At 32.3% G+C, this 12,482-nt stretch overlaps 1 protein-coding gene across 5 annotated transcripts in view; it reads left to right on the top strand.

The window, feature by feature from the left end:
- Positions 1-12,482, top strand: part of NBEA (neurobeachin) — a 727,838-nt gene that overhangs the window by 82,635 nt on the left and 632,721 nt on the right. For all 5 annotated transcript variants that reach the window (XM_031960710.1, XM_031960705.1, XM_031960707.1 and 2 more), the window contains exons 2-4: positions 1,830-2,061; positions 6,772-6,872; positions 7,123-7,218. In XM_031960710.1, coding sequence (XP_031816570.1) covers positions 1,830-2,061; positions 6,772-6,872; positions 7,123-7,218 — 429 coding nt within the window. The remainder of the gene's footprint in view (positions 1-1,829; positions 2,062-6,771; positions 6,873-7,122; positions 7,219-12,482) is intronic.

The following is a 12,482-nucleotide window of genomic DNA, read 5'->3' as shown; positions in this document are numbered from 1 at the left end:
GAAAAGAATAGCTTCTTTTAAAAGTTTAATTTAATTTAAATTTTATTTTTCCTCAGTTACGTATAAAATAGTTTTTTTACATTTTTAAAAAAACCTCTTGAGTTCCAAATTCTCTCCCTTCCTCCTTCCCCATTGAGAAGGCATATGTGAGGTTATGCCAAACATTTCCATGAAAGTGACTTTGTGAAAGAACAGTCTCTCTCCCCAATTTCCCCTCCCCCCCTCCAAAAAAACTCAAAAAAAATTTTTTTAAAAACCAAACCACCAAAATATGCTTCAGTTTGTGTTCAGACACACTTCTCTTTCTGGGTATGGATAGCATTTTTCATTAGTCCTTCAGAATAATCTTGGATCATTGCATTGTGTTGCTGAGAGTAGCAAAGTCATTCATAGCTAATCATCCCACAACATTGCTGATGTTTTGTACACAGGTTGTTTCACTTTGCATGAGCTTAGGGAGGACTTTTCCAGGTTTTTCTGAGTGTAACTTGCTTATTATTTCTTATATAATATAATATAACATCATAATCACAAAGCACAATTCAGCCGTTCTCTAGTTGATGGGTGGAAGGAGAGCCCCAGGAAATAGCAGTGGCAGCAATAATAGTAGCAGTAGCAGTAGCAGCAGCAAAAAATTGAAATGTTATAGAGCCAAGGAAAATTTGTAGGAGGCAGGAGAAATAGGAAGAAAAAATAAAAGGGTATATCAGGAGATTTTGGAAAATGGGAATTTGCAGAAAGGAAACATTATGTAACTAGGCAGATTTAGGCAAAAAGGGAGAGTTAAAAAATAATGAAGACAGAAAAGTCCTTGAAATAATATTTATAAAACATTGGAATATTTTTCAGTGGACTTTTTTGGTGTGAAAAATAGTGTTACTTATATGAAAATATTGGGCTCTCAGCATTAAAATAAGGGCTGCTATCAGGCAATTACAGTTTGAGCAAAATCAAATTAGTGTTTAGGAACATATTATTTTATGAAGTTTCGAGATCAGATTGTAAAATGTGACAGTAAATCATAGCTTTAAGAGTTTTAAAAAAATACTTTAGTTAGGTACAGCTAGTTGGTATAGATAGAGTACCAGCCTTGAAATCAGTTGGACCTGAGTTCAAATGTGACCTCAGACACTTAAAAACTTCCTGGCTGTGTGACCCTGGGCAAGTTACTTAACCCCAATTGCCTCAGCAAAAAAAAATAAAAATAATACTTAAGTTATTAAAATAATATTATATTTCCCTTTTAAGGATTTTTTTTTCTGTTCCAGTATCAATTTGGTTATATTTGTGACCCTGAAATATCTATTTGTTTGATTTTACTACAAAAGAAAAAAAGTAGAAGATATAAATTACAAAATGGACCTATTTCTGGAGATATGTTATTCCATTGATAATTTTTATAATTTATTTTTTATTACATTTTAATAGTTTTAATGAGATTGTGATATTAAACTAACCTTCTTGTAAATTGTAAGACATACAGGAACTTTTAAAAATAATGTAGCTTTTTTAGGATACAGAGAAGTCATTCTATTTTGATGCTTAAATGTAATAGTAAGTTCATTCCTTTTCAGCAAACATGATTGGCACTTGCTATTTGTATATGAACTAATGAACCAAATACATTTTTAATGATTTCTTATAATAAGGTGTTATAGTGTGGTGCAGTAAAATGGATCCAGGATTTGATCCAAAAGCATCTGTAAAATTAGGTTATACTAGACCTCTTAGGTTCCTTCCAGCTCTCATCCATTAATAAACTGTGATATTTTGGGGAGTAGTGTCAGATGATGTACATTCTGAGTAATAGTTTTTATTTCTTTTTTCAGCTTGTTGGTGGGGAATTCGATTTGGAGATGAACTTTATAATCCAGGATGCTGAGAGTATAACATGCATGTCAGAGCTTTTGGAGCATTGTGATGTAACATGCCAAGCAGAAATTTGGAGTATGTTTACTGCCATTCTACGAAAAAGTGTCCGTAATTTGCAGACCAGCACGGAAGTTGGCTTAATTGAGCAAGTATTGCTGAAAATGAGTACTGTAGATGACATGATTGCAGGTATGAGTTCACATGAGAAATGTGTTATTTTAACATTCATGAAGATTCAAACACATTAATTTTGCTACTTAAAATTATGCATTCTCCTGAAATATATGGAATAATATCTACATTTTATTTTTAAAGGATATCATGAAATTCAAAGCATCTTCTTTATTAGACTTTGAATAATTTGGTGATGTAAGTGAATTGTTGATACTACTTAATTAAGGACACATAATGTTTTACTCTTTTAGTTTTATTTACTCTCAGTATTGTAATTTTCATCCTACCAACCTGCCTCTCAATATTCATTGTAATTCAATATATAACATATAATTGAGAGATAAGGTAGTGTAGTGAGATTGTTGGATTTGAAGTTAGGAGAGACCTCACTTTAAATCTTTTCTCTTATACTTTATAAGTTATATGATCATGTACAAGTTACATAATCTCTGAGTTCTTTTCCACATCCATAAAATGGGGATAATTTATATAGATACATAAACATATACATTTATTTATTTCATATATTTGTTATGAAGATCAGATAAGAAACTTTAGTTGTAATAATTGGAAAATCTAAGGTGCAATATCAGTGTTAACTATTTTTATTCTGATCAATTGTGAAACAAATTTTTTTGCAACAATCTTACTATTTCAGTGTTTTTTAAAAATAGAATTGAACCTTATAACATACAAATTATTTTATAACAATATTTATCAAGCTTCTCCTAGAAAATTCTTATCATTAACTAAGACATGAGTTGAATTCTTTTGGACATCATTGTCTTCTTTCTTCAGTATAAGCAGTCATCAATCATTTCTTAGGTGTTTTCTTTGTGTAGGTCCAATACTAAGCACTTGGGATAGAAAGACAAAAATGAAATCGTCTCTATTCTCATGAAATTTCTATTTTATCAGGGATATAATATGTACAGATAATCTATATAAAATATGAACAAAAGAAATACAAGTTTGGAGGCAAAAGTAGTTGTTGGGACCAAGAAATGTCACAGATAAAAGTCTGATCTGCTTTGAAGGAAACTAGAGATTCTAAGAGGGATAGAGGTATGGAGGGGATGCAACCTGGGCATATGGGAACACTTTGTGAAGTAATGGACTCTGGAGATGGAATATCATATGTAAGGCGCTACAAGAAAGCAACTTTGGCTGGAATATAGAGCGTTTGATAAGTCATGAAAGAGAGTCTGGAAATAGGATTTGAACATTTTTGAATGGCAAAAAGAGGAGTTAATATTTGATCCTATATCCACTAATATTTGAATAAGGGAATGATATGATAAAAACTGATTTTACATAACACTTTGGTGACTGTCAGGTGAATAGAAGGGGGAGATAGTAATACTGAGTCAGGGAGACTGATTAGGAAACCACTCTCATACATGGAGTGAGACATGGACCTGAACTGAAGTGATGGCTGTGTCAATAAAGAAGGATGGCTATAAAAAATATGTAGAGAAAAAATTGACAGGACTTGACAGTTTACTTAGATATATGGGATAAAGTAGAGTGAAGAGTTGAGAATGAGAATGAGAACCATGTTAAGTTGAGCACTTGTATCTTCAACAGAAATAGGAAATTTCCAGATGGGGATATTTTTTGGGAGGGTGGGAAAGATACTGACTTTTTAAAAATATGTTTGAGTTTGAAATGACTACAGGATATCTACTGGATATGTATAGTAGGTAATGTGAGACTAGAATTGAGAAAACAAACGAGCTTTGTATAGATTTGGAAGTTAATTCTGTAAAGATAATTGAAACAAGGAGAATTGATGAGGTCACTAAGAGAATGTAGACAGAAAAGAGGGTTTAGGATCCTTGAGAAGATAACATTAGGTTCAGAGAGTGTGTGTGTGTGTGTGTGTGTGAGATGTATGGAGTCATATATGGAGAATGACCCAACCAAGGAGTCTGAGAACTGCTCGGATAGATAATTTTTTTTTTTAAAGCAGATATTTTCTGCATTAGCACATTGTATAACTTCCTTAAAAGTTTGAAAGTGCATAAATGACTAAATATCTTTTTTCACCTATACCAGAAAGATCTTGTTTCTTTCTTTTTAGGAAAAATTCAAACATTTACAATTTCTTTTATTTGTTTATTGCTAGTTTCAGACTTTGATGATGATCCATTGAACTTAAAATAATTATTAGTAAATGCTCAGGATTCTTCTTCCTTTCCTCATGGTAATCTAGTGAAATTCTCTTATAGAAGAAAAAGAATAATTTTGTAATCTCTTTTCATTTCCTAATGATGTTTTAAAATAAGTATTTTTTTGACTTTATATTTTTCCTCTGAATCTAATGTTTATCTCCTTTTATATGAAAGATTCTATCTTATTTGCTTTATATTGTTGTTTTAAATTATGTTTTATATAACATTTTTTATTTTTAAATTCCCAAATCCTTTGTATAAATTGGGTATATATAATATTTTGTATGTCAGATCTAGGCTGTATAATTCCCTTTTCCTTTGTGATTTCAGTTCATTTCATGAGTAGATTATAGATTTGGACAAAATAATATTTGATAGAAAAATAAGAAGATGCTGAGTTGTTTTAATTAAAAAGTTCGTTTTACTGAAAAATTTTTAGCTTATTAATAGTAAAGTAGCTTCTGATTTCTTTCAAGTGGATATACATACTTGTATTTAAGATAATTAAAAATTTCTTCTTTTTTACTCTCATCCTTGATAAAGTTAAAGGAATGGGTGATGCCAGTTAAATACCAAATATAAACAATCATTTGATGAAAGGAAACATGGCATTTTATTCTTAGGCTATTCTAGCATTTATCACAAAGTGTGTATAAACTGGCATTTTTGCAGGTTTTGCGTGATAACATTTGATTTTTGCAAATAAAAGTTTAGTTTCAAAAAAATTTTTTTTTATAAAACTTTATAAAACAAGAAAACTTTCTAGAAGGTACAGGAGAGGCAAGAGGAAGGAAATGGGGATGGTAAATAAGTCAACAAGCTCTATCATATAGATAGAATTAAGCTATATCAGAATGTGAACTTCTGTAATGAACAATCTGTAATCTTGAACAAGAAAAGCCTATCAAACATTAATGAAGCAACAGTAACCTAAAAATCATGCTGTTTTATTTCAATGCAAGTTTTCTTGTTTTATTCTGTTACACATTGTTGATTTTATCATAGAGACTGAAATCTGAAGGAAATCGTAAATAGCATTTATGTAATGCTTATGACATAAGTATTTTACTTATAGCAACCTTGTGATATTTTGAGACTCAGAGATAAATTGAGACTCAGAGAGGTTAAAAGATTTGTCCAGTCACACAGATAATAAGTATTGAGAATGTGAACTCAAACTTAGACCTCCAACTTTTCTACCCCATTCAGTGAATACTTTTAAAATATACTTTGTTAAGAAATAAATATACTTTAACTGATAAATGTAATAACAATAGTAACTGCCTTGGTGTGCAACATCATTAGGAGAGGAGAGAGAAGTTAAGTTTCTTTAAAAGTATTGATGGCTGAATTAAGGGAACATTTTTTTCTTTATGCAAATTTCATTTTTATTTTATATAAATTGATTCATATTTTAAAATGAAATTAAAGTTTTCAGTAACTACTCATTTACTACCTTTCACACTTTTGTAGTAATTATCAAATTGTATGATTTTAGAAAGAAGACTTCAAAACTTACCTCTCATTATTCCAAATGCATTGACGAATACTATCTCACATTAGCCATGATCTTTAAAGTATTTCACTAAAAGACTCCAGATTGTGTTATTTGAGTAGCTCAGGGAATGAATACTCAACTTTCATTTGTGTTTTGAAAGATTAAACCTTGTGGAAATTCATTCATTATCCCATTAAGATTTCTTAATCATTTTCCATTCTCAAATATGTGCTTTGTATATGTTCATGTAAAGGTCAGTCATTTGTTGATATGAAAATGGTTAAATATGAAACAATTCAATCTTCAGCCATTTATGTACACAATAAAAATACTATTAACATGCTCCCAAATTATCTATGAAGAGATATGATTATTGGTAGAGTTTTTAGATAATATTTATTGTTTAATCTAATTGAGCACTATTAGCAGTTTTTCAGAGTTTAATGCTAATAAATTTTAAAGGGCATTTGAGATGTACAGATATGAATGTGTAATTTTTTTCATTATTTGGTAAGCTTATGATATATACCATGTGATAAAGGAACTTCATGGATGTAATATTTTTGTGGCTTTTGGACATGAAGAAATTGTATTATACACCGACATAATGTTAAGAGCATATCATTACTTTAGAAAAGAAGTTGTACATGTTGCATAATTAATTTTTGGTTATTCACTTGGGTTTTTTTCAGGTTAAAACCATGTTATTAATAATAGTTCTAATACATTTCTCCCTATAATAGGTGGTATATGCTCAGAGAGGACAATTTTAATATTAATCTTCTAGAAGCACCTTTTAGACATAATTTGTAATGAAAAAGTAATATACATAATAAATCATTCCTTGATGTCTGAATTACTTCCTTTAATTTTCATATTTTTTAGAATGGCTATTCAATAAATAAATATATTATGGTAAAGGTTGATAGGTATTCATGTTAAAATTTATGAATGAAACTTTTTTGTGAACATATTTTCTCTTTTATAAAAATATTGCTTTGACTAATTCTGGTTTTCAAATAAAGTTCAGAATAACTTTATTTTCCTTTGAAGATCTCCTAGTTGATATGTTGGGGGTTCTTGCAAGCTACAGCATCACTGTCAAGGAGTTGAAGCTTTTGTTCAGCATGCTTCGAGGAGAAAGTGGAATCTGGGTAAGCTATAATAAGAGAGATGTTTTAAGTATCAGTGCATTAGTGCTTGTGATTCAATAAATTGTCTCTAGAGAGCTATAAACTTAAATTTTTAATGTTAATTGAATGTTTTCTCTAAAAGAAATTTTAGCAACTGATTTAAAATTAATTTACTGTTTAGTTGGGAAATGGTCTTTTGGCTAATATGGCATGTGAGAAACTATTATTGTATGGCTGCACTGACAGTTCTTCTATTTTATTGTTTCCTCAGCCAAGACATGCGGTTAAATTGCTGTCAGTCCTTAATCAGATGCCACAGAGACATGGGCCTGATACTTTTTTCAATTTCCCGGGCTGTAGTGCTGCAGTAAGTTTTTTTTATGCATTTGTTTTTACGATAAATAATTTATTTTGTCATAGAATGTTGTAGTTCTTAAAAATGTAAGTTATAGTACCAATACTTAACATTTTATAACCTAAGAGTCATAGAGTTGTAAGGTTTAGGTAGCATCATTGTTTTTGCTTGGAATATTGCTGCTTAAATTTATGAAATAGGTGAATTCTTTCCCTACTTTCATTTAAAAATACACACACACAAATACACAAATCTCAGGGTTGAATCAGAAAATAGGCTTAAGACTTGTTCTTTATGACAGAGAAAGAGGGAGAGACAGAGAGTTGAGGGCGGCGGGTGGTGAGAGCAGGGAGGGAGAAGGAAAGGAGGGAGAGAGAATTTTAATTAGCTTTAAAATGTTAGACCTAGACTCTGCTTTCTGTTCAAGGCTTTCAAGTAGTTAAGTGATTCTAAAATTTGTTTTCAATTTTTTACTGATTTAAATGGTGTTTTGTTGGTCTTTTTTTTTCCTATGAGATAACTTACATTTTTGTTTATGCTTTTTTTTTACTTTATTTTAATAATTCTCATTTTCTTTTGATGTTATTGGCTTCTTTTTGGTTTATTCTAATTTTCAGAAAGTTTGTTTCTTGAATACCTTTTATGCAAGTTAATAAACTTTGATTAGAGGATAACCCTTGTATTAGTTAGTTAATTCTCTTTCCAAATCTTCCATAGCTCATTTCCTCCACTTTTTCTTCTGATGCTTGCATTTCATTTATAAAATCATTTTTTTTTTTTTTACTTCTTTCTAAAACTCATGCTAAAGCAAGAGTTTTCTTTTAGAATTTTAACTTGAATTTGTAATCAAGTTGTGTTTTTCTTTGAGGCTTTCTTTGCAGATATTTTTGAGTCATTGTCTTCTGTTTTTGTCTTGACTATTCACATCACCACAATAGTTTTTTGTAGAATTCCTTTTTTTTTTGTTTGCTTCTTTTTCTAACCTGCTTGTTAGAATCAGGTTTTGCACACTTCTGGAGGCGATATCTGAGATGTTCGTGCTTTCTTAAGTTATTGAGTATTGTGTTGTTCCATGCCTTCAGAGGCAGCTCTGGCTGGAAACCAGCAAACTTTCAATGCTTCTAAAATGATCTCTTCCAGGAGAAAGTCTGATTTCTGCTATCATGGACTCAATTATGTAAGTTTCTCAACTGAATTTGGGTCTGGATTCAGCTACTATCAAGTCAGCTAAAAGGCTCTGCTTGTTTAGAGAAATAGCACTATAAATTTTCCTTTGAATTGGAATTCCTAATACAGTTATTCCTTTGCAAGCTTCAGATTAGATTAGAATCTGGAATAAGACTTTGCTTTACTCCTAGGTCCAAGCCATATAGATGCTATTTGCTTCTAAACTTGCTCTTTATTGGATGCACAGGAGAGGGTTCACCACTACCACTTTCCCCAGAATGCTATCCGTAAGTGGTAGGTCTCTTCTTCTGTCTGCCCTAGATATATGATAGTTCCAGTTATTGATAGTTGTTCTTAAGATGGTGGGCTGTACTTCCCCAAAATGTATTTTCCCCTCACTGGTGTGAAGGCTGGAGTGGAAACAAGTCTCGTTGCTTAGGAGTCACTGATATTATCACATCTTTTGGGGGAAGAATCTGGGACTGTCTCTGTATTATCTCTGAGTAGAAATAAGGATCAGGATGATAGGTGGTGGTGGTGGTGGTGGTTTGATCTGTCTGGCTTTACTGTCTGTTATCTCCCTCTTAGGGTTCCCTGATACTTAAGTCTCTTGGAATTTAAAAAGAAAATTAATGTGGCATTTAAAATAATTCTTTTTTAGACATAATGAGTTCAAAATTTCTGTAAGTCATTCAGTTTGAAATGTTGAACAGGTGGTAGGTTATGTGAGATAGGAGAAAGTGGGGCTGTATATATATTTAGAGAGAGCTTATAGTAATAAATATAAAGAGATAATTGAACCTGGATTCTGATAAGGTCACCAAATGAATGATTATAGTAAGAGAAGAGTGACCAAGATAGAGCCTTGGAATAGTTGTTGGTCGGTAACTTTTTAGTTGTGTTTGACTCAGGGATAGACTGTGCAGTTCATTAAGGGGAAGAATAACTCACAAATTTGTATTTGAATCTTTTGACAATTAGCACAGTACCTGTTATATAGTAAACACTTAATAAATGTTTTGTTTTGTTTTAAATAACTTTTTCTTGCCAGAACCTATGCCAGGGTAATTTTTTACAACTTTATCCCTTGTACTCACTTCTGTTGCAATTTTTCCCCCTCCCTTCTTCCACCCCCTCCCCCAGGCAAGCAATCCTGTACATGTTAAAGAGGTTACAGTATATCTTAGATACAATATATGTGTGCAGAACCGAACAGTTCTCTTGTTGCTCAGGGAGAATTGGATTCAGAAGGTATAAATAACCCCGGAGGGAAAACAAAAATGTAAGCAGTTTACATTCATTTCTTAGTGTTCTTTCTTTGGGTGTAGCTGCTTCTGTCCATTCTTGATCAATTGAAACTGAGTTAGATCTTCTCTTTGTCAAAGAAATCCACTTCCATCTTCCATCTTCATACAGTATCGTTGTTGAAGTATATAATGATCTCCTGGTTCTGCTCATTTCGCTCAGCATCAGTTCATGTTAAGTCTCTCCAATCCTCTCTGTATTCATCCTGCTAGTCGTTTCTTACAGAACAATAATATTCCATAACATTCATATACCACAATTTACTCAACCATTTTCCATTTGATGGGCATCCATTCATTTTTCAGCTTCTAGCCACTACAAACAGGGATGCCACAAATATTTTGGCACATACAGGTCCCTTTCCCTTCTTTAATATCTCTTTGGGATGTAAGCTCTTTGGGATGTAACACAGCTGGGTCAAAGGGCATGCACAGTTTGATTGCTTTTTGAGCATCGTTCCAGTTGCTCTCCAGAATGGCTGGATGTGTTCACAATTCCACCAACAATGTATCAGTGTCCCTGTTTTCCCACATCCTCTCCAATATTCCGCGTTGTCTTTCCCTGTCATTCTAGCCAATCTGACAGGTGTGTAGTAGTATCTCAGAGTTGTCTTAATTTGTATTTCTCTGATTAATAATGATTTGGAGCATATTTTCAAATGGCTAGAAATAGTTTTAATTTCTTTGTCTAAGAATTGTCTGTTCATATCCTTTGACCATTTATCAATTGGAGAATGGCTTGATTTCTTATAAATTAGAGTCAGTTCCCTACATATTTTAGACATAAGTCCTTCATCAGAACCTTTGACTATAAAAATGTTTTCCCAGTTTATTGTTTCCCTTCTAATCTTGCCTGCATTAGTTTTGCTTGTACAAAAACTTTTCAATTTGATATAATCAAAATTTTCTATTTTGTAGTCAATAGTGATCTCTAGTTCTTCTTTGGTCATAAGTTCCTTCCTCTTCCACAGGTCTGAGAGGTAAACTATCCTATGCTCTTCCAATTTATCTATAATCTCATTCTTTATGCTTAGGTCATGCCATTTTGACCTTATCTTGGTGTATGGTATTAAGTGTGGGTCAATGCCTACTTTCTGCCATACTAATTTCCAATTTTCCCAGCAATTTTTGTCAAATAATGCATTCTTATCCCAAAAACTGGGGTCTTTGGGTTTGTCAAACACTAGATAATTAAAGTTATTGGCTGTTTTGTCCTTTGAGCCTAACCTATTCCATTGATCAGGTAGTCTATTTCTTAGCCAATACCGGATGGTTTTAGTAACCGCTGCTTTATAATATAATTTTAGATCTGGCACAGGTAGGCCACTTGATTTTTTTTTTTTTTCATTAATTCCCTTGAAATTCTTGACCTTAACACTTTAAATGTTTAGCTATCTGTAAGCAATGTGATTTCATTATCCAAATTAATTTCTTCAAATGCTAGTCATTATTTTTATTCAAGCATTTTAGTCATGTCTCTTTGACTCCATTTGGAGTTATCTTGACACAGATATTGGAATGATTTCTCATTTTTAAAGATGGGGAAAATGAGACAAACAGGACTTACATGATTTGTCTAGGATCAGTCAGCTTGTATTTGAAGTCAAAATGTTTAAGTTACTTGAAACCAAATATAAACTCAAGTCTTCCTGACTGGCACCTGGCGCTCTATCCACTCTGCCACTTTCACTGCCCCAGTTAAGGGACAAATAAGGATAATGAGTACCAAAGGAGTGGTGTTGGTAAGAGTAGTATGTCAGAATGTGGTAGTTAATACATGGTAGTTAGTAGTCTCAAATGCTGCAAAGATGCAGTGAAAGATTATCAGACTTGACAATTAAGAAATCTTTGGTAATTTTGGTGAGTATTTTCTGATGATTCACAAAGTTGGAGACCAGACTGCAAAAGGTTGAGATGTAAATGAGAGAAGAGAAAGTAGAAGTCTACAAAGTATCACAGGAAAAGGAGGAGGTAAACAAGCCACTTTTGTGGGATAATGTTTTTTTTGCATATGAAGCAGTAGATGATATGCAAGACTTCTAAAAGTTTTATGGCCAGGGGCATGTGGGTTTATAAAACAGGTATATAAATCAAATATTTACTGATGAGAAATTGTAATTTCACCTACATTCATTTAATAGTACCCCATTTGGGGTAGTGATTCACAATTTAAGAACCATTAATATAAAGGGAAAAGTGCTAGAGTAGATATGAGGAAGAGCTGAGTTCAAATTCTACCTCAGAATATTGGCTGTTACTTTGGGTCAGTTAGTTGACTTTTCCTTCAGCACCGACATCAAGGGCCAGAAGTGATCTATGGGAGTCATTTGCTAAGTAGGAGAGTAATAGCTAATTGGGTTTTTTTTATAGCCTTAGTTGTTACAGAGATTTATTGATGAATTATATTGCTCAGTGGTTCTGCCTTGAGGTCTTGGAGCCATCATTTAGGAATATGGACAATCTCCATGACCAAGGCTTTTAACGTGGGGTCCATGAGATTTAAAAAAAAAAAAACCCAACAATTATGTTTCCACATAATTGGTTGCTTTTGGAATCCTTTGTATTTTATTTTGTGTATTTTAAAACATAAAAAAGAAAGTATCTATCAGCATCTTCAGACAGCTAGATGGTCCATGACTTGAAAAAAGTTAAAGAATCCAGTTCTGGGTTCCTGCTTGCCTATTCCTCTGGGCTGGGGGGGACTATTCTTTGAATGTGGCATTCAATCAGTCCCAAATCCATCTTAACTGTATTAGCATCCAGTGTATATTTCTCCACAAGAAAAGTATGAAATTATTTATGTGA

Source organism: Sarcophilus harrisii, chromosome 3, assembly GCF_902635505.1.
Source record: "Sarcophilus harrisii chromosome 3, mSarHar1.11, whole genome shotgun sequence".
Lineage (NCBI taxonomy): Eukaryota > Metazoa > Chordata > Mammalia > Dasyuromorphia > Dasyuridae > Sarcophilus > Sarcophilus harrisii.
The sequence above is the reverse complement of the archived record's forward strand: the minus strand, read 5'-3'. Positions and strand labels throughout refer to the sequence as shown.